This window comes from Heloderma suspectum, chromosome 2 (assembly GCF_057233095.1).
Source record: "Heloderma suspectum isolate Gila_16-S chromosome 2, 16-S_ref, whole genome shotgun sequence".
Lineage (NCBI taxonomy): Eukaryota > Metazoa > Chordata > Lepidosauria > Squamata > Helodermatidae > Heloderma > Heloderma suspectum.
This window is the reverse complement of record NC_139459.1, coordinates 407,451,468-407,478,618: the sequence shown is the minus strand read 5'-3', so window position 1 is coordinate 407,478,618 and position 27,151 is coordinate 407,451,468. Positions and strand designations below refer to the sequence as shown.

The 27,151-nt window shown below is 56.4% G+C and overlaps 1 protein-coding gene across 2 annotated transcripts in view; it reads right to left on the bottom strand.

The window, feature by feature from the left end:
- The window catches only part of SYNGAP1 (synaptic Ras GTPase activating protein 1), a 48,198-nt gene extending 24,543 nt beyond the window's left edge, over window positions 1-23,655 (bottom strand). For both annotated transcript variants that reach the window (XM_084832663.1, XM_084832664.1), the window contains exons 1-8: window positions 23,558-23,655; window positions 20,083-20,207; window positions 18,814-18,967; window positions 18,637-18,735; window positions 4,213-4,767; window positions 3,965-4,109; window positions 3,497-3,641; window positions 3,037-3,273 (exon numbers count right to left, since the gene is read on the bottom strand). In XM_084832663.1, coding sequence (XP_084688789.1) covers window positions 3,037-3,273; window positions 3,497-3,641; window positions 3,965-4,109; window positions 4,213-4,767; window positions 18,637-18,735; window positions 18,814-18,967; window positions 20,083-20,207; window positions 23,558-23,593 — 1,496 coding nt within the window. In that variant the 5' untranslated portion in view covers window positions 23,594-23,655. The remainder of the gene's footprint in view (window positions 1-3,036; window positions 3,274-3,496; window positions 3,642-3,964; window positions 4,110-4,212; window positions 4,768-18,636; window positions 18,736-18,813; window positions 18,968-20,082; window positions 20,208-23,557) is intronic.
- Window positions 23,656-27,151: the final 3,496 nt, after the last annotated feature.

The following is a 27,151-nucleotide window of genomic DNA, read 5'->3' as shown; positions in this document are numbered from 1 at the left end:
TGCAGGACACAGAATCTTAGAGTCATAGAATAGTAGGGTTGGAAGGGGCCTACAAGGCCATCGAGTCCAACCCCCTGCTCAAGGCAGGAATCCAAGTCAGAGCATCCCCAACAAATGGCTGTCCAGCCTCGTCTTGAAGGCCTCCAGTGTGGGAGAGCCCACCACCTCCCCAGGTAATTGGTTCCATTGTCGGATTGCTCTGACACTCAGGAAGTTTTTCCTGATGTTCAGCCGGAATTTGGCTTCCTCATTGAGGCCATTATTCCGTGTCCTGCACTCTGGGATGATCAAGAAGAGATCCTGGCCTTCTTCTCTGTGACAACCTTTCAAGTACTTGAAGAGTGCTATCATATCTCCCCTCAGTCTTCTCTTCTCAAGGCTAAACATGCCCAGTTCTTTCAGTCTCTCTTCATAGGGCTTTGTTTCCAGTCCCCTGATCATCTTTGTTGCCCTCCTCTGAACCCTCTCCAGTTTGTCTGCATCCTTCTTAAAGTGTGGTGCCCAGAACTGGACACAGTACTCCAGATGAGGCCTAACCAGTGCTGAGTAGAGGGGAACTAGGACTTCCCGGGATTTGGAAGCTATGCCTCTATTAATGCAGCCCAAAAGAGCATTGGCCTTTTTTGCAGCCACATCACACTGTTGGCTCATATTCAGCTTGTGATCGACAACAATGCCAAGATCCTTCTCGCCTGTAGTGTTGTTGAGCCACGTATCCCCCATCTTGTAACTGTGCATTTGGTTTCTTTTTCCTAGGTGCAGAACTTGGCATTAATCCCTATTAAATGTCATTCTGTTGTTTTCTGCCCAGCGCTCCAGTCTATCCAGATCACTTTGAATTTTGTTTCTGTCTTCCAAAGTATTAGCTATCCCGCCCAATTTTGTGTCATCTGCAAATCTGATCAGCATTCCCTGCACCTCCTCCTCCAAGTCATTCATACAAATGTTGAAGAGCACTGGGCCCAGGACTGAGCCCTGCAGGACCCCACTCGTTACCTCTCCCCAGTTGGAGAAGGTCCCATTGATAAGCACTCTTTGAGTCCGATTCTGTAGCCAACTGTGGATCCACCGGATCGTTGTTTCATCTAGCCCACTTTGAGCTAGTTTGCTCATCAGGAGATCATGGGGCACTTTGTCCAAAGCTTTGCTGAAGTCGAGGTATATGATGTCTACAGCATTCCCACGGTCTACAAGGGAGGTGACTTGATCAAAAAATGAGATCAGATTTGTCTGGCAGGACTTGTTTTTGACAAATCCATGTAGGCTTCGAGTCATCACGGCATTGTTTTCAAGGTGCTTCCAGATGGATTGCTTTATCATCTGCTCCAGAATTTTCCCAGGGATTGATGTCAGACTGACTGGTCTGTAGTTCCCAGGTTCCTCCTTTTTACCGTTTTTGAAGAAAGGGACAATGTTAGCCCTCCTCCAGTCATCTGGCACTTCACATGGCTCAAGTGACCGGAAGCCAGATTCCGGCTGAACATCAGGAAAAACATCCTGTTAGAGCAATACAACAATGGAACCAATTACCCAGAGAGGTGGTGGGCTCTCCCACACTGGAGGCATTCAAGATGAGGCTGGACAGCCATCTGTGTGGGATGCTTTGACCTGGATTCCTGCATTGAGCGGGAGGCTGGACTTGATGGTCTTACAGGCCTTCCAAGCCTACTATTCTAGGATTCTATGAAATTTTACAGTTCTGTGCTCAAGACAAATACAGAAATGTGAGCACAAATGCACATTTCAGATAAATATGGTTAGAAATGCATCCTTTTGAGATAAAATACTTTTAGAAATGTGTATTTTTGTGAAAAATAAGTTCAAGAATACATATTTATATATGACTGTGCAGATTTAGAAAAATCAAAATTAGTGCAGGAATAGGTCAGAGCAGGCCCATGAAAGAACACACGCAAAAGTGACAAAGACCAGACACAGACCAGCCTGCGCACCTCAAGCAGCACCGTGGACCACCTCTTGCCCCGGGGAAGGTGGTCCTTGCATGCGGAGGCTCTGCCAGGCCCTCCTCCACCCCCACCTTGAGACGGGACCGTGGGGCTCTGCACAGGGGCCTCTCCCCCTTTGCGCCTATTTGTATTTTGAACATCCGGCCTGGATGTGAGTTCTGTGGAATGTGGAGGTTTTACCGAATTCCATCTTAGATGTTACTGTTTTTGCATTTTGCTTTGTGAACCGCCTTCAAATGAATACATAAAGGGAACCCCCCGTGGCACATTGTTCCTGTGGATTTTGCGCCACACTCCGCTGCCAGCACTTCAGCCCCTCTGCCTCTGATCCGCCTTGCTTGGTGCAGAAGGGCTCTGTCACCCTCTCATGCTTCTGGAGCAGCAGCTCTGACACATGGGACAAGGGCTCTGCTGGATCCAGACCTCGACAGGCTTCCAGGGGTGCCCCACAGACCCTGCATTGCCATCGGCTGAGTTCAGGGCTACAGTGGCACAGAACCATTGGGGTGCTTCCGGACAGAGGGCTCTGGGGCTACATAAAAGCCCCGTCCAGGGCGCCCACAGCCAGCCTGAGTCAGAGAGGCCAGACCATTGCAATCCTCCGTCCAGGCCTGAGACGGGCCGCAGTGCCAGCCGGTGTCCGGTTTGGACAGAGATGAACATGGGTCAGAAGGGCCGAGTGTCAGGCCCTGGGTCAGGCAGGCCAGGATCCAGGGGCATAGACCAGCAGGGCAGATCTGGCACCAGCTGCACCCAGGACACGTGGCCAAGACGGAGGAGCTGGCTTGAAGCAGGGCTTTGTAAGGCCTGTTGTGTCCCGACTGGCTGGGGAGATCAGCTGGCGCTCCTCGGGCTGGGACTGCAGCCAAGAGGGCACCCTTGAGCCATACAGCCCTTCTGCGTTGGTGGCACAGGAGGGAAGGTGCTGCTGGTGATCGGCCAGGATCCGGACGCGCACGTGCACGCGCCCCCTGGAGCCAGGCAGGAGGGGCTCCTCCATGGCCTGCCCGGCTGCAGCCGCAGTCCTTCCCTCCCTCCCAGCCCCACCGTGCCGTGCCTCGGCACTCACTTGGAGAAGTTGGCCAGGTTCTGGATGACCTTGGCGATGAGGGTGAGGGTGCGGGACGTCTGCTCGTCCGGGTACTCCTGCATGAGTCCGAAGAGGCTGGGGGACATGACTGCCGGGCACAAGAAGCGCAGGAAGAGGGAGGCGCTGATCAGGCGGTCGGCGATGTCTTCCCGGCCCCGTTCTGCGCAGCGCAGCCGCCACGAGGCAAAGACCTCCTTCAGCTCCCGTGGGAACACGCTGGGGGAAGGGCAGAGCCGGGGCGTGAGCGGATCCGTCCCTCCAGCGCCCCGCGCAGGCCTCCAAGGGGCCAGCCGTGGCCTGAGCCCCACCCAGGCCCTCCACCACCACGAGGAGAGCCCCCCGTCTCTCCTGCCCCCGCCCCAGGCAACAGCTCTCCCAGCTCCAGACAGGCGAGGGAGGGAGGGAGGGGAAGGCCCCCCCCCCCCCGCCTGGGACTCACCAGTGAGAGTTGACGACCTTGCAGAGGGCCAGCTCACAGCACATGCGGAGGTTGGCCTGGTGGTCAGCCAGGGCGGAGGCCGAGCACTTCACGGGGTCCACCTCGCAGTTCTCCTCCGACTCGTACAACGCCCGGATGAACTCGCCTGGGGGGGCAGCGGAGGCCGGGGTGGGCGAGGAGGCCGGGCACGTGTGCAGGCCACTGGGGCTGCGGGGCCGCCGTGGCCCTGTGGCGGGGACACTCGTGGCCCACCAGCAGGCGGGCAGACTCCACACCCGTGCAGGGGAAGGGGCGCTGCCCTCTCCGGCAGCCACAGGAGTCAGGGGCCACCCTGAAGTGGGAGGGGGCGGAGGCGTTTCTCCCCAGGGAGGCCCTGCCGCCTCGGGCCCCACAGGAGAGGCCCCCTGGCATGGGGGTCTCCCTTGGGCCCTTCTGCACAGCCCCTGCTGCGCCCAGCCCAGCCCTCACCAATCGCATCCTTGAGGTATTTTTGCCCAATCAGCTTGAGATACTCCTCTATGGCTTTGGTGGCCAGCGTGTTCTCCCGGAACATCAGGTGCTCCCGGTCCATGAAGCGGTCCACTTCCGTCATGGCCATGTCCGACAGGAAGTCCTGCCAGGAGAGGCGGAGGGGGCAGTGAAGGCCCGCGCACCGGGCGCCCCCCGCTCTCCGCCAGGCCCGGCCTCCCTGCTCCCCCGCCCTCCCCGGAAGGTACCTTGGCCTTGCCCGTGCTCTGCAGGATGTGCACCAGGGCGCAGGCCACCTCCTCCTTGCTCTTGACACTCAGGACAGGCTCCAGCACGGCGCACAGCATGCGGTAGTTGTTGGTGACGTACTCCGCAAACTCCTTGTACAGCTCCATGGGCAGGATGCTCATGGTCTGGAAGCGGCTCTTGACGCGGACAGCTGGGCAGCCCGACTTGCTCTTGCTGGCGCTGGGCTGGCTGAGCGGGTACCACTGCTCGGCGAAGTGGCGCCCTGTCACACTGGCGATGGGGATGCTCACCATGCCCACGTAGTTGCTCTTGTCCTTCTTGCGCTTCTTGTCCGTGTCCTTGTAGAGGTGCAGCCGGATGGTGCGCACGGCCGGCAGGTTGTTGAACTCAAAGTGCTCCCCCCAGAAGACATTGTCCGTGCGCACCTTGCTGGTGGTGCGCGCATAGAGCATGTCATCCAGGCACAGCTCGCAGTAGTAGCGCTTCTTGGGGGGCAAGTCCCGCGCCTCAATGATCCATAGCTTGAGCACGTTGTCCACACGCCGGCTGTTGTCCTGGGCAGGGGAGAGCAGAGCACAGGGAGTTGGGCGGGCGGGCGGGCAGGCAGACGGGGGGGGGAGGTGGAAAGGTGCCACTGGCCAGTTTCCCAGGAGGCCAGGCAGAGGCTGAGGGGGGCAGGAGAGAGGGCTGGAGGGGGGCAGAGAGTCCTGGCTGTTGTCCTGGGCAGGGGAGAGCAGAGTGCAGGGAGTCGGGCGGGCGAGCGGGCAGGCAGCAGTGGGGAGGTGGGGGGCGGTGGAAGCAGTGGCACTACCTGCTTTCCCAGGGGGGAAGGCAGAGCGTGATGGGGCAGGAGGGAGGGGGCAGAGAGTCCTGGGTCTTCAAGACCAAATGCAGCGTTCTTGGCTCCTTCAGGAACACCTCTCTGACTGGCTGGCGATCCACACACAGCGAGGCCCTTGACTCACAGTCTGTTTTTTATTTATTTATTGCATTTATTGAGAGGAACTACTGAAAAGCATCTGATACGTGGCGTTGCTGGCCTGGGCGCCTCGAGCCCTGGTCCTGAACCTATTTCCCAGGGCCCCAGACCCCTTCCCCACAGCACAGAGGGTCCACGGGTGCTAATGGAAGGAGGCTTTTTAAAAGCTTAATTGCCATGAATGGGGGGGGATTTCGGGGGGGATTTTGGGGGGGATCACAGCTGAGAAGAGTTAATCCTCCCCTCCCCATGTGCTGCAGCCACCCCCCCCAAAGGTTCCCCCCTCCCTGCACATGGCAATGAAGCTGAGGACAAACACTTCCACTGGTGCTTTTGGAAGGTCAACTGTCCCCTCCCTCCCCCCACCACCAAATCATCCACCCATGTGTGGGGGGGACTCCACCGGCGTCAAAGGAAGCTTTTGTTTGGGGTAATCTGGACTGGGAATTAATTGACTGGCTTTGCCTTCCTTGAAAATTAAATAAATCCTAGTTATTATTTCTAAATTTGCATACATAAATATAAATTCGCGGTTACAAATTTTATGCAGATGTGCGCCCTACGCAGCTGGTCCCCGAATCCTTGGAGTGCCTAGCAGCACCCCTCTTGCCTCCCAGAGAAGCACTGGGAGAGGAGTGGCAGCACCCTTCGGCCCACCAAGCTCTCCTCCTGCCTCCCTTGAGCCACCCACTCTGGCTGGTCACGTCCAAACCCAGCTTGCAGAAGGGATTCAGGCCAAGGCCACAACCTCACCCCGGCTTTGCTACACAGCCACAAGGGAGTCCCTGCCGAGCATGGAAGGGGGACCGGGGTGACAAACCCGCGAACACTACTAGCCTGCAAAAACGGGATTGCTTGCCTGGCTGCAGAGGAGGGGGAGCAGGCCGCAAGGGTGGCCCCTGACTCCCTGCCCAGGAGGAAGTGCAGGGGGTGCAGCAGCATGGGCAATGGGCGTTTGGGGGCTGCAGGCAAACCTGCCGGTGGCCAGGGAAAGGTGCCCGACGGTCCCGCCCTGCGCAGAGGATGCTCGGGCGGGGCTTCCGGGAGGCACCATGCTGCCCCGGGAGGGCAGGGCTCAGCCTCCTGCCACACCGGGCGGCAGGCCAAGGTGCCGAGCCTGCCCCCCCAGTGGCCACGAGAACATGCCCTCCAGGCACGGCAGGCTTAGGAATAAGAGGGAAGCCAGGGCTGGTGGAGGTCGTGCAGAGTGCACGTATCTGCCCCATTTCTGCCATTCTGAAAATGTATTCTGCTATCAGGTGCTGTGTCATCCTGCAGGATGACGGACAGCCTCCGCCAACCCGGCAAGAACTTTACGCCCGCATGCTGGCCAGGGCTGACAGCTTACTATCAGCAGCAGAGAACGGGGGAGATGCCACAGGAAGAGTGAGGGGCAAATGTGGCCCCAATCGTCAGGAAGGAGCATTTCAGAAAGGGAACAGTCAGTCTGCAAGCTGACCTTATTTACTGTATTTGTCTCCTGCCTTTCCACTCTAACAATAAGGGGGCTAACAATAAGAAGAACAAAACAAAATGAAAAAGGCACCCTGCAAAATGGACATAAAAGCACTGGAAAAGCACCCTATAAAGATATATGTGTACATCAACATAGTAAGTACAATAATGAACACAATAACAAACATAACAAAATAATGGTAATGATAATGATAAAATAAATAGTTCAGTGACAGCCCATCCCCTCTGGGGAAAAGGATAATGAAGTTGCCTAGACTGTGATGTGGGGGGGCTGCCACCCTCCTGGACCCTCAGTTACTCCGTGTGCCCCATCATCCCCATCCATATCCCCGCTTCTTTTAGGTTAGACTGCATCAGCTCTTCAAATCCCTAACTGACAGGCAAAAAAAATAAAGACAAGGCATAAGTAAAGCATTCCACAGTTGTGGGAGGGGGGCGGTTGGACAGCCAGAGCCTCTGGCCTCAGCCAGCCTCCAAGAGGAGCAGGTGGCAAAGGGTGCCGAAGGGCGCTTCGCTCCAGGAGGGCAGGCGAGACGTGACCGTGTCTGCGCCTGAGGGGGTGGCAGCAGAGGGAGGCCCCGCTCCAGGCAAGCACAGCCCCTTTCGGGCAGAGGAAAAGCGGCTGGCTTTGCTCAGGAATTCCTGGCCAAGCTTCACTGAAAAGGCTCTGCGGAAAATGGCAGAAGGATCCCCTCAGGGCAGCCTGGGCTGAGGAAACTCTGGCCCCAGGTTTCTCAAGGATTCTGGGAAATTTGGGCTTCCGTTTGCTGAGGGTATGAGCCAAAAAGGCAGCATTGGCATTAATAAGCATACAGCTCCTTCGCTGTTGACACAATTATTGCACTTCATGATTTAGAGGAAGTCTAGCATTAGGGTAAAACTGAATTTGTGCTTCTACTCATCCACACCTTTTGAACGTTAATTCACGGAATTATATATTCTATGAAGAAAAATACCTTTCAGTGCAACGGACTTTGTTACAGGCTTCCCATGTTCACTTAAGCACCAAAATCCTGGGAAATTACAGTTCCGGGTGGGGAACCAAAGCCGAAGGGCCACACAGAATCATAGAATAGTAGGGTTGGAAGGGGCCTGCAAGGCCATCAAGCCCAACCCCCTGCTCAAGGCAGGAATCCAAGTCAGAGCATCCCCGACAGATGGCTGTCCAGCCTCGTCTTGAACGCCTCCAGTGTGGGAGAGCCCACCGCCTCCCTAGGGAATGGGTTCCACGGTCGTATTGCTCTAACAGTCAGGAAGTTTTTCCTGATGTTCAGCCAGAATCTGGCTTCCTGTCACTTGAGGCCATTATTCCGTGTCCTGCACTCTGGGATGATAGAGAAGAGATCCTGGCCTTCCTGTCTGTGACAACCTTTCAAGTACTTGAAGAGCGCTATCATAGCTCCCTTCGGTCTTCTCTTCTCAAGGCTAAACATGCCCAGTTCTTTCAGTCTCTCTTCATAGGGCTTTGTTTCCAGTCCCCTGATCATCTTTGTTGCTCTCCTCTGAACCTTCTCCTGTTTGTCTGCATCCTTCTTAAAGTGTGGTGCCCAGAACTGGACACAGTACTCCAGATGAGGCCTAACCAGTGCTGAGTAGAGGGGAACTAGTACTTCCCAGGATTTGGAAGCTATGCTTCTATTAATGCAGCCCAAAATAGCATTTGTCTTTTTTGCAGCCACATCACATTGTTGGCTCATATTCAGCTTGTGATCGACAACCATTCCAAGATCCTTCTCGCTTGTCATATTGTTGAGCCACGTATCCCCCATCTTGTAACTGTGCATTTGGTTTCATTTTTTTGAGCTTACGGCATAGGAAGGATTTAAGCTTTGGGCTTCACCAGTTACTGAACTGCATTATAACACTATGCGAACTGAGTCAAACGTACGCCGTAAGTAATGACTGGGGTCAGGGCAGAGTAGCTCTCCATGATGACAATGCAGTGTTCGTTCATATCACCGGCCACTAAGTAAAACGTCTTGCCTTTTAAGTAATTATACAATAACGTAGACAAAGAACTCTGAACAATTGCACATGCAAGGGTTTCTCTTCCTAAACTCCCATTGTAACCTCCCTCGTAATATCACCCTCGGGGCGGGGGAATACAGTCAGGGCCAGAAATACTGGAACAAGGATAACTGTTTTGGCAGTTGGCCTCTGTACACCACCACATTGAAGTTGAAAGGAAACACACCCAGATGGGAGTGAAGCCAGGACTTCCAGCTGTAATTCAAGGGGCTTGACAAAAGTGGGGCACTAACCATTCAGGAAGTACAGCCAGTGGCATACACACACCCCTGTCGTTGAGGGCTCATAAGTAATGGAACAAACCAACATCATTTCAAACTTAAGGATCGCCTTTAATGTTGTTGTGTTGTTGTTTATTCCGTCAGTCGCTTCCGACTGTTCGTGACTTCATGGACCAGCCCATGCCAGAGTTTCCTGTCGGCTGTCGCCACCCCAGCTCCCCGAAGCTCAAGTCTGTCACCTCCAGAATATCATCCATCCACCTTGGTCGGCCCCTCTTCCTTTTGCCTTCCACTCTCCCTAGCATCAGCATCTTCTCCAGTTATGTGGCCAAAGTACTTCAGTTTTGCCTTTCATATCCTTCCCTCAAGTGAGCAGTCTGGCTTTATTTCCTGGAGTATGGACTGGTTTGATCTTCTTGCAGTCCAAGGCACTCTCAGAATTTTCCTCCAGCACCACAGTTCAAAAGCATCTATCTTCCTTCGCTCAGCCTTCCTTATGGTCCAGCTCTCGCAGCCATAGGTGACTATGGGGAATACCATTGCTTGAACTATGCGGACCTTTGTTGTCAGTGTGATGTCTCTGCTCTTCACTATTTTATCAAGACTTGTCATTGCTGTCCTCCCAAGAAGTAAACATCTTCTGATTTCCTGGCTGCAGTCGGCATCTGCAGTAATCTTTGCGCCTAGAAAGACAAAGTCTGTCACTGCCTCCACATTTTCTCCCTCTATTTGCCAGTTATCAATCAAGCGGGTTGCCATAATCTTGGTTTTTTTGAGGTTGAACTGCAACCCAGCTTTTGCACTTTCTTCTTTCACCTTCGTCATGAGGTTCCTCAGCTCCTCCTCGCTTGCAGCCATTGAAGTGGTATCATCTGCATATCTGAGATTGTTAATGTTTCTTCCAGCAATTTTAACTCCAGCCTTGGCTTCATCAAGCCCAGCACATCGCATGATGTGTTCTGCGTACAGGTTGAAAAGGTAGGGTGAGAGTATACAACTGTGGATGAAAATCCTTTGCAGTCAATGACTGCCTGAACTCTGGAACCCATGGACATGACCAAATGCTGAGTTTCCTCCCTCAAGATGCTTTGCCAGGCCTTTACTGCAGCTGCCTTCAGCTGCTGCTTGTTTGTGGCTCTTTCTGCCTTCAGTCTTGTCTTCAGTAAGTGGGAAGCATACTCTGGTGGGTTGAGATCAGGTGACTGACTTGGCCATTGAAGAACATCCCACTTCTTTGCCTGGAGAAACTCTCACGTAGCTTTTGCTGTATGTTTGGGGTCATTATCCATCTGCAAGATAAAGCGGCGTCCTATCAATTCGGCAGCATTCAGCTGAATCTGAGCAGAAAGTATAGCCCTATACACTTCAGAATTCATCCTGCTGCTTTTATCAGCAGTCAAGTCATCAATAAACACCAGTGACCCGGTTCCATTGGCAGCCATACATGCCCATGCCATAACACTGCCTCCACCATGTTTGACAGATGATGTGGTATGCTTTGGATCATGAGCTGTTCCTTTCCTTCTCCATACTTTTCTCTTCCCATCATTCTGGTACAAGTTAATCTTGGTTTCATCAGTCCAAAGAATCTTAGTCCAAAGTTCCAGAACTGGGCAGGCTTTTTTAGGTGTTTGCTGGCAAAGGCTAATCTGGCCTGTCTGTTCTTGAGCGTTACCAGTGGTTTGCACCTTGTTGTGAAGCCTCTGTATTTACATTCATAAAGCCGTCTCTTGACTGTAGATGTTGACAATGACATGCCTACCTCCGCAAGAGCGTTCTTGACCTGGCTAGATGTTGCGAAAGGGTTCCTCTTCACCATGAGCAGAATTCTGCGGTCATCTACTTGTCTTCCGTGGTCCTCCGGGCCTTTTGCTGTTGCTGAACTTGCCAGTTAATTCCTTCTTTTTCAGGATGTTCCAAACTGCTGTATTGGCCACTCCCACTGTTTTTGCTATCTCTCTGATGGGTTTATTTTGTTTCCTCAGCCTAATGATGGTCTCCTTCACTCGCATGGACACCCCTTTGGACCTCATGTTGGGGGTTCCAGTGAACAGCTACCACATAACACTCAGAACCACCTCCAGGCCTTTTCTCTGCTTGATTGGTCATGGGGTACCCAGAAAACAGGCCACACCTGGCCATGCAGCTGCTTGTCAGCCATTCGTTCCATTACTTATGGGCCACCAACGATGAGTGTGTGTGTATGCCACTGGCTGTCCTTCCTGAATGGTTAGTGCCCCACTTTTGTCAAGCCCCTTGAATTACAGCTGGAAGTCCTGGCTTCGCTCCCATCTGGGTGTGTTTCCTTTCAACTTCAATGTGGTGGTGTACAGAGGCCAACTGCCAAAACAGTTATCCTTGTTCCAATATTTCTGGCCCTGACTGTATAATCTTGAGGAAGGGAGCACAGAGCTTGGAATAAATTCCATAGCAAAGTGTGAGAAATGGAACAGCAGTGCACCGGAATTGGTTTTCTATGCCTTGCTGGTTCTTTTTAAAAAATTACACTCCTGGGGCTCACAGCTTGCAAGGAAGGTATGCTCTCCAAGCTGAAAACCTATCCCACAAAGTGTTCTGTGATTCATTTAAGATGGCTATTCCGCTTTGCACATGTGCAAAGGCCATTTCTGTTCATTGCTTGCATACTGTCCTGGCACAGAAAAGTACTGCCACAATGCTACCCCGAATCTGCGGAAGCATGGAACATGGCGCTGCCTCCATGTGTGGGCAGCACCTCTGTCCTGTCCGCTCTCTCACGGAATGAGCTCAAACAAAAGGTGCATTTCCATGCGTCACCTCCAGCAGGGGGTGGACAGGCAGGTGGACCTCCAAGGTGCCTTCCAACTCTTTCGCTCTATGTGGAAGGTCATGGGCACCATCTGGGCACTTGTCCTGTGGACTGGTAGCTTCAGGTGCTGGAACCCGCCACAGCATAGCAAAACATTCCACGTGCATATTGCCTAAATGACACATCTGTTAAGGGCCTGGCTCTTAACTGCTGAAATTTCCCAGCATTATGGAGCTTGAGTGAGCATGGGAAACCTTTAACAATACAGGTTAACCCGAAAGGTTTTTTGTTTTTTGAATGTCATTACGTTTTGACAAGGCGTAACAATTCTCCAATTATTGAAAAAGGTCTGTTACCCAGAAAACCTCCCTCATCCATGACATGATCCTGGATGAGGGTGCAGACCTGGCATGTATTACGGAGACCTAGCTGGCCGAGGCTGCTGCTCCAACCCTTGCAGCCATGTGTCCAGATGGATTTTCGTATGCACAGAAGCCAAGGGCTGGGGATCGGGGAGGGGGAGTGGCTGTTATCTACCAAGAGTCCTTGGTCTTCACCAGACGCCCTCTCCGGGAGACCAAGGTTGCTGAGTGTATGTACTGGAGGTTGTGCCCGAAGGGCAGTCTGGGGATTCTGCTCGTGTACCCCGCTGCACGACTGACTCCCTGGCTGAGGTGCTCGAGGTGGTCTCTGATGTACGTGTACAGTCCCCTAACTTACTGGTGTTGGGGGACTTCAACGTACATTCGGAGGCCATCCTCACAGGAGCACCTCGGGACTTCATGGAGACCATGGCCTCCTGGAAGCTGCACCATATTCTAACTGGGCCCACCCATGTAGCCGGTCATGCACTAGACCTTGTGTTTGTTTCTGGAGAAGCGGGGAGTGATCTGGAAGTCGGGGGTGTATCCACCACCCCCTTGTCATGGTCAGATCACTATCTGGTGACGTTGGACTTCTCGGTTCCACAACCCCTCCGCAGGGGTGGAGGACCCATTAAAATGGTCCGCCCCAGGCGTCTTATGGATCCAAATGGATTCCTGAACGCGCTTGGGGATTCTCTGGGGCATGCCAACGGCCACTCGGTCGAGACCCTGGTGGGTGGCCGGAATGCCGCAATCACTGGGGCATTAGATCAGGTGGCTCCGAAATGCCCTCTCCCCCTGAACAGGGCTCGGACTGCACCATGGTTCAATCCACGGTTACGAGCTCTGAAACAGGAGGTGAGATGGCTAGAGCGCCGGTGGCGGAAGTCTCGCTCCAAAGACGATCAGACACGGGCTAGAGCTGTATCTTCAGCCTATCACGTGGTGGTGAAGGCAGCAAAAAAGGAATATTATGCTGCCTCCATTGCGTCTGCAGAGTGCTGTCCCAGGAGGCTGTTCCAAGTGGTCCGGAGCCTGGTCGGTCCTGTGGCTCCGGAACCACTGGAGCATTCTAAGGCCTCCTGTGAGGCCTTGGCAAGGCACTTTGCAGATAAAATTGATCAGATTAGGTGTGTTACTCTGCACGCTGTGGATACAGTTAGTGAGCAAGAGGCGGCCTGTGGCAAACCGGTTTTGTGGGATCGGTTCCAGCTTCTTCCTCCTGATGAAGTGGACAAGGTGCTTTCATCTGTATGGCCGACCACCTGCTTACTTGATCCTTGCCCATCTTGGCTCATTATGTGCTGCAGAGAGAGACTGGGTGAGGGGATCAAGGCGGTGGTGAACGCCTCCCTTGAGGAGGGAGTGATGCCATCAGCCCTCAAGGAGGCAGTGATAAGACCGCTCTTAAAGAAGCCCTCCTTGGATCCTCAAGTTCTGAACAACTTTCGCCCAGTCTCAAATCTGCCATTTTGGGGCAAGGTGATTGAGCGGGTGGTGGCAATGCAGTTGAAGGCACACTTGGAAGAAACTGATTATCTAGACCCATTTCAGTCGGGCTTCAGGCCTGGGCATGGGACAGAAACGGCCTTGGTCGCCTTGGTAGATGATATGAGGAGGGCTCTGGATAGGGGTGAATGCTCCTTCCTTGTTCTCCTCGACCTCTCAGCGGCTTTTGATACCGTTGACCACGGTATCCTCCTGGACCGCCTGGAGGGGTTGGGCATTGGGGACACCGTATTGCGGTGGTTCCAGTCCTTCCTCTCCGGCAGGTACCAGAGGGTAGCACTGGGAGAGGAGGTTTCGGACCCGTGGCCACTTACTTGTGGGGTGCCACAGGGTTCCATCCTCTCCCCGATGCTATTTAACATCTATGTGAAGCCGCTGGGGGCTATCATCAGGAGGTTTGGGGTGCAGTGTCATCAATATGCGGATGACACGCAGCTCTACCTCTCATTCAAATCTTCACCAAGGTTGGCCGTAGAATCCCTGTCCAAATGTCTGGAGACGGTGAGTGGCTGGATGGGGAGGAATAGGCTGAAGCTGAACCCTGACAAGACCGAGGTACTTTTGGTGGGAGACAAGAGGAGGCTGGGGGATGTTGACCTGGTGTTGAATGGGGTACGGCTACCCTTGAAAGACCAGGTCCGCAGCCTGGGGGTCATTTTGGACTCCCAGCTGTCCATGGAGGCTCAGGTGTCAGCTGTGAGCCGGACAGCGCTGTATCAACTCCATCTGATACGGCGGCTGCGCCCCTTCCTTCCCGACCATCTGCTGTTGTTCAGGCAGGCATTTGGGGTGGGTTAGGGTATTTTAGAAAATGTTTTTATTGTAGAATTTTATTGTTTTAAACTGTTTTTATGGTATGTTGTACATTGCCCAGAGTGGCTGGGTGACCAGCCAGATGGGCGATTAATAAATTTAATAATTAAATAAATAAATAAATAAATAAATAAAAAGAGAAACTAAATGGAAAAAGAAAGGAAGAAATGTAATTAATAAGGTTCTAAACACCATTTAGAAGGACATACACATACATTTAAAAAACTCACATTTATTCCAGCAAAGCAATATTGTGATGCATGTATTTTAATATGAACTGGTGATCAGTATGTCAGGAAATTTAGCAGTACTCGTAAAAAATATCCAGAATCCTAAAATAATTTTTATCACAAAATCCCACTAGCAGAAATCTCGGATAGGCTTATAAATTTGTACATTAAGGAAGGCTCATTTACTCACATATCTTCCAGGGCCTGTAAATTTAGCGGCAGAAATGGATCCCTCCCATTCTTACTGGAATCAATGTCTCCTCTTGCTGGCGCTTTGCTCCCTCTCCTGCAGCCAATAGATTTCTTCAAGTGCACAGAATGATGGGAGATGCAGACCAACACATCGGGAGGGCCCAGCTGGAGGAAGGCGGCCCCCCATCTCAGTACAGAAATAGTGTCCCACACTCAGTGCTGGAGCGCGGCTGTGGACGGGACGGAGCTACACCTGGAGCCAGGACCGCCCCCAGAGGCCCTGCAGCCAAGTGCAGGCAGACGATCCGCGGGTGCTGTGCCCATCCCCATCAGCTTGGGGAAGCTGCGCCTACTCGCTTCTGCCCATCAGGGACATGGTACAGGGAGTCCTGCCCCTCGCAAGGAACTCGGCAAACTTGGAACTCCTGTAAATGCGCCCTTCCTTGCCCTTTCTGCGTCCAGATCGGCACGGACCCCCTCAAATCGACCTCTCCCACACGGCTGTGTCTCAGGTCTGTCCTCTGAGCCATTTCCTAATTTCTGGCTATAAAAGCAGGACGCGATTCATCTGACTCACCCTGATGCTATTGCGTCCCGATAGTACGATGGCAAAAGCAACCAAGAGCCTCGTGGCACCCTAAAAACTAATGAATTCTTTACAGCGTGTGCTCTCATGGGCAACTTCTGCCACAATACATGTGCTGACCCTTTGCTGTTTTGGAGGCCACGCCCTGACCTGGCCACCCAAGTCAGAAAGATATAGCAGCAAACAGGATGAGGATGCAAGTGTTGCACCTTACGAACAAAACTAAAGAACTGAAAAGAAAGATCTCGCCTCAGAAAATGCATTTTAGCCACTTGGCGCCTCAGCTGCTCCCTGTGCCCTTCTGCTCTCCCAGGATGGCAGGGCAGGGGGGAGGGGAGGGGAGGGGAGGGGAGGGGAGGCAGGAGGGGAGGGGAGGCAGGAGGCGGGGGGAGCTGAGGCTTCACCAGCGGCACCAAGAGCTCGAAGAGCAACGTGGGGGTCTGGGGCTTTGGCCCCGCCCCTTCTGCCTCTGGCTCCACCCATGCCTGGAGCGCGGCCCCCGAGAGCTCCGGCCCTCAGGCTGAAAGAGGTTCAACACCCGGGGTAGGGGAGGCTCCCCTTTTCCACCCTCCCTGCCCAATATCCCTAGGAACACCAGAAGCCGCTTCACAGTGAGTCTTGGCCCAATGAGCCCAGTACTCTCTGTGGTCTCTGGCAGGGGTCAAGCCCTGGGCCCTCTTGTGTGCCAAGCAGGGGCTCTGCCCCTCAGCTGCAGCCCCCTCTTGCTCCAACCTGAGGAAGGGGGAAAGACTCTTGAGGTGGGGCAGCGAACTCTGCCCCACACAGTACCCCAGGCAAGCAGCATGTTCAGTGGCCATCTCCAAGGAAAACATTCCGGTGACTGCTGTCTTTCTTTTCTGCCCTTAACATTCCTTTCTTTCCTTCATTTATGGAACTCAGGCCTTGCCTTCTGACATGAATGCCCTCAAGGCGCCTTTCAGGAATGCACAGGACAGCAGTGGTTTGGGTCGGGGGATACAAGCTGGGTTTGCCAGTTTTGCGCCACCAGGGGAAGCGGGAGCGTGACGTGGGCACCGCCACACGCGCACTCGTGGCTGAGCAGCAGAGCCTGGTGGGGAGACAGGCCGGATGGAGGCTGGGCTACCACGACACATGAGCTTAACAGCCGAATCAGGAAAACAGAAGTCATAAAACAACCTAATAAGACCACAGCAGACAGCATACAATGGCCGGCCCCCTCCTTGCTGACTTTTCAATGTTTTGTTAAGGCAGAACTGGGCAAGTTGTGGCCTTCCAGGATTTTGGTCCTGCAACTCCCATCAGCCCTAGCCAGCTCAACCAATGCTGAGGGAGCATGGAAATTGTAGGCCAGAATCTCTGGAGGGCCAGAAGCTGCCCACCTCTGTGTTAAGGCCTTTCTCTTAATTGCCTGTTCAGGTTGACCGAGGTTCATCACTCTCCTCCTGTGAGTTATGTTGAAGTTGACATTTGTTTTTAGCTCTCTGATTATTATTATTATTATTATTATTATTATTATTATTATTATTATTATTATTAAAGTTTTTAACTTGTGATTGCCAGCCACTTTGGGAGTCCTGTGCCAAAACAGCAGGCTATACATTTTTTTTAAATACATACATGCAAATCAATAAATAAGCTGAAGTAAAGCAGAGCAGGAGCCTGTCAAAACACACCACAAAAACAGGTGGGGCAGCCATCCTAACAAGCAGGTCAAATGCCATGAAAGCCCCAGGAGACCAGGACAGACTTTTCCTGGCATCTACACGCAGGACCCAGGTGTGCAGGGTTAGGGAGGGGGCCCCACAACTTGGGGTCTGCCACGGAGAGTGCCCTCCTTCCGGCCACCCTGCAGGGACACCTGCAGGCCAGGAGGCTGGCAGAAGGGCCTTTGAAGATCCCAACGGCCAGGAAGGAGAACAGCCGTTTGTGCCATGCTTTCACGCGCGGGGGCAGGGGGCGGAAGCAGGGATGGGTGTAAATGAATGGAAGGGACATTGACTGGGGGGATCTGGGGGGAGAGCCATTGGGGGCAAAATCAGCTGAAGGAGAAATTACTGAGGGGAGGGAATTTATTGGGTCCCAGGCCTTGTAGTCAGTCTGTGGCCCGGCTCCACAAACTCCACTTGGCCCTGGGGGTTTCCAAGCGGGGCCTGGGGGTTGCCCCCACGCCTGGTGTGCAAGGCGATACATACTGTCCCTGGCCATGGAGCATCCATTTAGGGAGGCTTTTGCTGGGGGGGCCTTTTGGGGGGGAATGAAGGGGAGGCATGGGGGGGTGACTTGGGGGTGAATAGGACTTGGAACCCCCCTACATTTTGGAGGCCCCCAGCTGTTCCCTGTCAAGCCCCAGTTGAAAGACAGCACGGCGTAAAGGCCCCAGCGAGGGAGCTGAGGGAAGAGCGCGCACAGTGAGAGAAGGGGGCACCGCGCCAGCTGCGTAACCTCCTCAGGAGCTGCTCCAGCAACAACCTCAGCTTCTGCCCATGTGTCACTTAAGGGACCACAGAAAGTGGCCTCAGGAGACGGGGTGGGAACCGGAGAAGGTGGGGGGACCACACACAAAGCCCCGTCAAAGGTGCCTCCTCCTTTCCTGGAGGAGCTGAAGGGAGAACGAAGCGGCACTGGGAGCCGGCGCTGCGACACGCGTTTGCTGGAGCGTCCCGGGTGCCGGCTGATGATCAAAAGCCCAGCCTGGCCTGCTGGCGCTCCCAGCAGAAGCTCGATCGGTGGGAATAAGAAGCGGCGAGGCTTTTCAGGGCATGGAAATGGGCGTGACCACGGCAAATGTTCACCAATCAAGCTGCTGCAACAGGCCCAGGAGCAGCAGTTGGCCAAAGGAAGTGGGCACCCTTATTCCTGGCAGGAAGTCACTTGTGAACGACTGGCCAAGCCCGGGGGGGGCGGGGGGGCAGAGGCTGTTCCTGCCCTGGACTTCCAGCTCACAGGAGGAGCTGCACGCACCTCCGTCCGCCTCGTCTCCTTCTCCCGGGTGGGCGGGACACCCATCACCACAACCAGGGCCTTTCCACGCGTGCAAAGCCCCCGCTGCCTGCTCAGGCCCCCTAACTAGACTCCACACGAAAGAACGGCTGTCCGTCCGTCACCCCTGACCCCCAGGGACAGACTGGCACTCCACGAGGAGGGATGCACAGCACGGCACGGCCCGCAGCCATGGGCCAGCGATTCCAGATGGGGGGAAGGACGGGAGCCTCAGGGGAGAGACATGGGGTCCGCTTGCGGGGAGGGAGGCCTACCTTGTTGGGCTTGACTGCTCGCTGCAAGTTCTCGATCCACTTGTCCCTTTCGGCGGCCGAGCGGCAGGCAAAGCACTTGGTGCCGGAGGCCGTGGTGACCTGCGAGAGGCAGGAAGGTGAGCGCCACTCTGCAGCTGCGCTCCCAGAGGGATCCCCGCCCGCCCGCAAGCCCCGCACCTCGAAGCAGAACTCCTGGCCCAAGATGCTGCTGTGGACCGGCTTGATGAGGGAGTCCTCGTCCAGGTTAAGCTCCAGGGCCTCGGCAGCGCTACTGGGGCTGAGCAGGGACTCGTGTGAGTGGGACTCCTTGAAGCTCTGCATGAGGCGGGCCCTGGGGGAAAGGGAAAGGTGAGGAGGATGAGGGGGGGGCCGTGAGCTGCCTGGGGTGCTGCCTGGGGTGCAGGGCAGAGGGAGGCATGTCTGGCGCAGCCATGTCACAACACAGGCGGGGCGAGCAGGCGGGGGGCGGGCGGGGCAGCAGAGAACCGGAGGGGGCACGAGGCAGCTGCTCCTGTGTGGCAGGGGAGAGGGGGTGTGCGGGACGCGGGTGCCGGTGCCTTCGGCAAAGCCCACAATGCAGGCGGGGTACCTGGCGTCTGCCCCCCAGAGGGGCATTTCTTTTGCGGTTGCCAGGGGGGTCCTGGCCTGGAGAAGGGGATCGAGATGGAGGAGAGAGAGAGAAAGAGAGAGACGGAGAGAGCGTCAGAGGAGAGGCGAGCCGGGCCAGCCCCGGCCTGAGAGGCGAGGGGGGCGCAGGGAGGTGGGACGACCGCCACCCCTGTCTGGAGCTCCTCCTGTTGTCAGCGTGCACGTCTGGGAGGCCAAGAGCTGTGCGGAAGGGACGCATCCTGCAACATTCTCCCCCAGCAGGGGCAGCAGGCTGGGCTTCATTCACCCCGGCCCCAATCCGCCATGATAATCCACGGCCAGGACCGGCCCACTCGTCCAGCTGCCCGTGCCCTCCTGGAGGGCCCTGCCGGGCAGGACTGCTGCCACACATAGTCAGTCTGGGAGACGAGCGCAGGAGCGCTCCACACACCCTCCCCTCCCCGGTGGCATTTCTGCTCAAAGCTGCCGCCCCCAGGAGGATATTTTTAGCCCGGCAGCGTAAGTGGAGAGAACCCGTGCGTGTCGGGGCTGCCGTCAGCCGGGGAGGGGGAGAGGAAGGTGGCAGGCAAAGGCTAAAAATACACAGGTGCCCAGGGCTGGGCGGGGGGCCTGGAGGTGGCCAGCGGCCGAAGAGAAAGCAGGCCGCCGGGGACAAGGAGCAGGACGAGCCCTGGGCACCTTTGCTCCCAAGCGGGGGGGCTGGAAGAGGCCACAGCAGCCCAGGGGCATCCTCACCCCTGCCCCGGCTGCGCCTGCCCCTGGGCCGCTCCTCCAGCCGCCCCGCCCCCAGAGCTGCCTCTGGGCAGAGCCTCCCCCTCGGCCCCCTGCATCGCTCACCGGTCATGGTCGGCACTCCGAAACCGGGGCAGCATCTGGCGGAAGCTGCTGGTGCGGTCCAGTTTGGGCTGGCTCTTGGTGCGCTTGATGGAGCTCTTCAGGCGGCGGCTGAGGAATCCCTGTTGCTGGGGGGCAGGCGCACAAGAGTGAGGCTGCTGAGCCCCCGGGCGGCCCGCAGGGCGGCCGTGGGGGGCGGCTCGACCCTGGGGTGCCCAGCATCCCTGAGGAAGAGGAGCGAGGGGCTCCCGGGGCTCGCTCCCTTCCCAAGAGCCGCCCTCGCCCCTTCCCCGGAGTCTGCTCCCATGTCATTCGACCCCACTGCAATTGCCCCACACGCAGAGGGCAGGATGAACCCCTGCCCCCGCTCCCTCCCTCCCACAGCCATCCATCCTTCCTTCCTTCTGGAAAACTCTCAGCGTGCCTCCGGTCCACCTCCTTTCCGCAGGACGGGCGGCCTCTCCTCACCCGTTGTCCCGTTAGGTGGGACTGCTCTGAAGGGTTGCCCCTCAGAGCAGGGCTGCAGAGGGTGGTCCATGCAGGCTGGTGTGTGTGTGTGGACGCGCGGACACGAGTGCCCCTGCCCCCATGCACCCTCGGGCCCACGAAGGTGGTGCGCCGGCCTCAGGAGGCGTGGGCTGCCGCGGATGCCCCTGTCGTCAACACGTGAGCATGCCCAGCATGCCTCCGCCCAATCATAGCGTGGGCCATGAGCAGCGTGGCCCCTGGGAAAGGCCACGCACGGCCAGCCCTGCTGCGGGGCACGTGGAGCCACGGGGCTCCGGGCAGAGCGGGAACAGCGGCAGAGCCAACCGCAGCCGCCCCATCCCACTTCGGAGCTGAGCTCCTGCTGCGCTTCAGACAGGGGCAGCAGAAGGCGGCCATCTGAACTCCCACCAAGGAGTTCCTGCCCAAAGCAACTTGGATGCCCCGTCAGGCACTGCATTTGGGGGCCAGAGAAGGCAGCCTGCCGCTGCCCCGGGTCGGAGCTGAACAGGAGCTAGGCGCCCGGCCAGCGGCAGGCAATGGGTGCAGGTCAGAGGCGCCATCTGGGCGTGATGCCAGGTGGGCAGAGGTGAGGAGGGTCGCGCCAGCTGCAGGCAGCCGCCCTCTCCAGCCCCACCCCCACACAACGCCCAGCATAATTTCACGCGGGAGGCCCACAGGGGTGGCCCCCTGCTGCCCATCAGGACCCCTACTCCTCTTTGGAGGGCCCCCCCACTGCCACTGGTGGAACTGGGCAGGCTGCCCACTGGGCAGGGAAGGTGCAGAGATTGGCGGGGGCGGGCAATGCCAGGCTAGGGCTGGTGGCCCAACAGGCGGGGAGCATTTCTTCCATCCCCCCTTTGCAAGATGCCGCATGGGACTAACCCAAAAGCCTTGTTCTCAAGGCCAGAGGAGCTAGGTCAGCCTCCCCACCCCCGTGCCATCCAGATGTGTTGGGACGACAACTCCCAGCCTGCCCTGGCCAGCCACATAGTCCAGCCATTTGCCGTCCAGCACCTCTGGATGGCACCAGGTTGGGAAAGGCCAAATTAGATCTACAGCAGAGGCCCCCACATCCAGCAAGGGGTTTGCTCTACCTCATGGGTGGGCAGTATGTGAACCATGGGCTGCATGTGTCCCTCTGCCACCCCCATTTCAGCCCCTGCCCCTCCAAAATTTCCCAGAAAAAAATGACATGTGTAGCAGCTTCAGGAACACCCAAACTGCCAAATTTTGCTGGGTTGCAAACTAAATTTGGCCCTTTGGGCGCTCCATTGTAATGCTTTCTAGCAGCAGTCCCCAACCTTTTTGGTGCCAGGGACCGGTCCAATTTTTCCACGGACTGGGGGGGGGGGGTGTTTTCCGCTGGCGGACTTCTGGCCAGTGGGACGCAAATGGTGTCCGCTATGCGGACGCCATTTGTGTCCCTATTCTTTGCAGTAATCGGCTACGTAAAGATTTACGCAGCCTATTACTTGTACAATAGGGCCGCAAATGGCGTCCGCGTAGCAGATGCCATTTGCGTCTCAGCGGCCGGAAGTCTGCCAGTGGCCGGAGTCGGCCGGCAGCTCCACGGACTCACCACGGAGCAGAGCTGGCCGGGGCCGGCGACGATTCCGGGGAAGGGGGGAGGGATGGATTGCCTCCCTGCTGCGGACCCCCCGTGGACCCAAGGTGAGGGGGTTTCGCACACCCCTGCGGCCCAGTTGCTGACAGGCCACAGACCGGTGCCGGTCCGCGGCCCGGGGGTTGGGGGCCCCTGCTTTATAGGACTTGGGAGGAGTTTGCCACTGAATTATGGTGACAAACCAGCCATTTTGGTGTCTTCTTTTCCAGCTGCCCCATGGTACCCCACGGACCGCAGCCCACACCAGGGGTCTGGGGGACAGAAATGGTGCCCCGACCTCCATCAGGTGCCAGCCCCTGTTTTACCCAAAGGGGGGCTGGACTGCATGCTGCTGTGTTTTGGCTGTTCTTCTGGTGCTCAGGATCCCGCTGAGGGAGGTGGCGGGGATGCGGGTGGGGGAGAATGGGTCACAGCCACCTGTCACCGTCTGCCCCAGCAGTGTGTCCTGCTGTCCTTTCCTACCACACCCTGCCCCCCAATTCCGTGCCACCCACTACCCAAAGGGCGTGTTCTGGGCAGAGGAGCTCCAATGCGACAACTGTCGTACTGGGGGGGGGGCGGGAAGGAGGGGGAGTCACGGAGGACAGCCTGGACACTTGTGGCTTGCCCAGGGGTGCCGCTTGGCACATCTTCCCATTGGGGAGGCCAGGGGGCATGTGGATGGGGTGACCTGCCAGGGTGGCAAACAGCCCTCCCTTTTCATAGCCAGAACTGAGGAAGCGGGATGAGCCCGCCCCCAAGAAGCACGCACACCAGCATCCTGAACTGTGACCACAAAGGCCACTGGGCAGGGGCGGGGGGAAGGGGAGGGGAGGTTGGCAGGAGAGGCCATTTTTCAGATAGGGCAGTCTGGGTGTACTTCTGGACTTGACCCAGAACTTGGATGCCCAGGTTTGGGAGTGGCCAGAAGTGCATTTATGCAGCAAAGGCTGGTATGCCAACCATGCCCATTCCTAGAGAAGTCTGATCTGGCCATGGCCACACATGCCTAAGTGACATCCCGTTTGGACTACTGTAACGGGCTTTATGTGGGCTGCCTTTGAAAATTGTTTGGAAACTTCAGCTGGTTCAGAATGCTGCGGCCAGCCTGCTGACCATTGCCAGTAACAAGGGAGTTACGTACTCCCTTGTTAACGACAGCTTCAGTGGCTGCTGATGTGTTTCCGGACTGAATTCAAAGTGCTAGTTATGACCTCTAAAGCCCTCTACAGCTTGGGACCACCTGGCTACCCAAAAAAACGCCTTCTCCCACATGAGCCTGCCTGGGTCTTCAAATCCAAGCTGAGCTTGGCAGCCTGCCCAACCTGGGGTGGGGTGCAGCTGAGAGAGAGAGACCAAGATGGCAAGGGGCGGAGGGTTGCTCACCGAGGGCCGGAAGGGCGGTGCTGGCGGGGCGTCCATGTTGATGCTATACTGTTTCCCTCCGGGAACACTCTTCCGCCGGGAGCGGCTGGCGTGATGATCTGAAAAAGGAGAGGCGCCAGATGCCAGGTGTCCACTTTGGTAGCCCTCTCAGCAGCCAACCTGGCAGGCAAGGCATTGGCCACATGCTGCTGTGCACTGCATCAGACATCTTCATACACGGCAGAGCACAGGCGATAGCGGGTAGACAAAGAGGGAGCAGCATGGGAGGGGCCACAAAGTGAGGTGGGGGGGACTGGGATCCTGGGGGAGCTTGGAAACGCCTGTGATTTCCAGGGGCTTGGCTGGGGGTTCTTTGTTTAACAGCAACTAGGGGTGCTGACCCAGGCTGCTTCCAGATGAGGCTTTTATGGTGCCACGCCCTACCCCATGCATGGGATTTTACATGAGGTCCATGCAACATCGCCTTCCTCTCGTAGCCCCCCTCACCCCACACTCCATGTTTCCCCACTAGGTCTGAAGGAGAAAAAGACAGAATTTTATGTATTTATTTATTGCATTTATACCCCACCTTTTTTCCTCTTGCAAGGAACCCAAGGCGGCTTACATTATCCTCCTCCTCTCCATTTTATCCTCACAACAACAACCCTGTGAGGTGGGTTGGGCTGAGAGTGTGTGACTGGCCCAAAGTCACCCAGTGAGCTTCCATGGCCGAGTGGGGACTAGAACCCGGATCTCCCAAGTCCCAGTCCAACACTCTTGAAGAACCCCCCCCAACAACCCTGGAGAACTAGGATGCTGCATCTCTCTAAAAACAAACAGACCCCCTGCCCCTGCCCCACACAGGCCTGCTCCTTCCCCCTGCAATGCAACAGCCCCCCAGGAAATATAGTTAAAAAGAAGGGAGGAGGGAGCCACAGGGCCTGCAGCAGAATGAGGCCTAGTGCGTGGGGGGGGGGGGACAGGCTGGGGGGGTGCAATGAGTTCAGCCCCCAGGGGGGATTTCCTCTTGGGAGCCAGGAATCTCTCCCACCAGAGGCTTTCCCAACAGGCTCTGTTCCTGGGCAGAGGGGCCAGTGGGGTCCCTGGACGGGCATCACTGGGTGAAGAGGTGGAGGCCCTGGCCAGGAGCCGGCCACCCCCAGTGTGGCCGCACCCGCATCCTCCAGGCTCAGCCTTGCATCCACCAGGCAGCCAGGCACACGTGCACGCTACACACCGCGCACAGAGGCACTGCGTCGGGGTTGTGAATGAGAGCGCGGTGGAGGAAGGGGGAGAGAGGGAGAGCGTCTCCCAGGCTCCTCAGAAGGGACAGGCAGGCCTCAAATAGCACCCTGCATTGGCGTCAGAGCCGGAAATAGCTGCGGGGAGGCCTGCCTGGCTGGCCAGCCTGGAGAGAGCCCAGCCGCTGACGCCGGTGCGCGGAGGCCCCAGGAGGCCAGCTGAGGCCCAGATCTGCAAGCAGAGGCTGAGTCCCTCTAGCCCAGCCGGGGGGGCTGGCCGGGGGCCCTCTAACTCCCCTCCAGGGCAGCGGGGGGCTTCCCAACATGCATTCTTCTGGCAGGGGAGCCAGTGCTGCTCTTCCACCCGGGGAGACGCTGCACCTATTGGACGTCTGTCTGCTATGCAGCCACCATCCTGCCCCCTTCCTCCCCAGTGCCTGGGAAATCTAGAGGGTTATTTTTCTAAGGTGTGGATGGGCATCATACGGTCCGCAGCCTAACCCGCAACCCTTCCTCACCAGGTGCTCCGCTGTAAAAAGTACCACGGTGCTACAGGGCCCAGTGCTCTTCAACATTTGTATGAATGACTTGGAGGAGGTGGTGCAGGGAATGCTGATCACATTTGCAGATGACACCAAATTGGGCGGGATAGCTAATACCCAGGAAGAGAATAAAATTCAGAGCAATCTTGATAGACTGGAGCACTGGGCAGAAAACAACAGAATGACATTTAATAGGGAGAAATTCCAAGTTCTGCGCCTAGGAAAAATAAACCAAATGCCCAGTTGCAAGATGGGGGATACGTGGCTCAACCACACTACAAGCGAGAAGGATCTTGGAATTGTTGTCGATCACAAGCTGAAGATAAGCCAACAATGTGATGTGGCTGCAAAAAAGGCCAATGCTCTTTTGCGCTGTATTCATAGAAGCATCACTTCCAAATCATGGGAAGTACTAGTTCCCCTCTACTCAGTACTGGTTAGGCCTCATCTGGAGTACTGTGTCCATTTCTGGGCACCACACTTTAAGGAGGATGCAGACAAACTGGAGAGGGCTCAGAGGAGGGCAACAAAGATGATCAGGGGACTGGAAACAAAGCCCTATGAAGAGAGACTGAAAGAACCGGGCATGTTTAGCCTTGAGAAGAGAAGACTGAGGGGAGATATGATCGCGCTCTTCAAGTACTTGAAAGGTTGTCACAGAGAGGAAGGCCAGGATCTCTCCTTGGTCATCCCAGAGTGCAGGACACGGAATAATGGCCTCAAGTGACAGGAAGCCGGATTCTGGCTGAACATCAGGAAAAACGTCCTGACTGTTAGAGCAATACGACCGTGGAACCAATGACCTAGGGAGGCGGTGGGCTCTCCTACACTGGAGGCCTTCGAGACGAGGCTGGACAGCCATCTGTCAGGGATGCTCTGGCTTGGATTCCTGCATTGAGCAGGGGGTTGGACTCGATGGCCTTGTAGATCCCTTCCAGCCCTACTATTCTATGATTCTGTGGAGCATGTACAGAGCGTATGTACATAACCACTGAGGCAGCACAAAGAGCCACACATGCCTGGAAGTCAGAGAACCCCCCCCTCCCCCGGCCCGGGCATGGCCTTCTTTCAAGGGGCTCACAGTGCCTAGACCCAGCGGCAAGGGGGGGGCAGGCCCAGTGGAGGGGGTCAGGAGCCTGTTCCCCAGGCAGAGGCCAGGTGGGCTTCCTCCAGGCAGTGGGGAAAGACCAAAGGGCTCTTCCACGGCACCCCACCGGCTGGTGAGGGGTGCTCTTTGCCCCCCTCCCAGGGCCAGCTGTCTTCCCAAGGGCAGCTTGCCAAGTGCTGGCGGGGGGGAGGTGCTGTTCTTTGAGCTGAACAGCGCCCCTGAGCCGGTGAACGCGGCTCCTGTGCCCACCCCAATGGCTCACACAGGAAGGTGCTGGAAGGAGCCAGGAAGGGGGCCTCGCGCCAGGGGGACCTTTGCTAGAGCTGCCCACCCTGGCCCTGCGGGGTCTCTGCAGCCCCCGGTTGCCCTGGGGAGGGGCAGGAGGAAGATGGCAAGTCTCCCATCTGCCTGGGCCCCCCAGCCCCATCACCCCAATCTTCTGGCCAGCAGGACGTGTGCCCAGCCTGGTTCGGCTGCCCCCTCCTCTGCGGACACCAGAGGTGGGAGCCTCTTTCATCCCGAGGGCCAAATTCCCCTCCAGCGAAGCCAAAGTGGTGGTAGGGCCAAAGGCAGAAGGGGCCAGGCCCAGAACACCAAATGCACCAGCCAAAGGTTGTGCCTAGCTCTTCCTGCTGCAGCTCAGCCCTGAGGGGTCTCAACCTTTTTCGGAGGGGAGCGGTGCAGGCGGCCCAGTCGCTCCACCTCTGCCACCTGCCAGGACCAA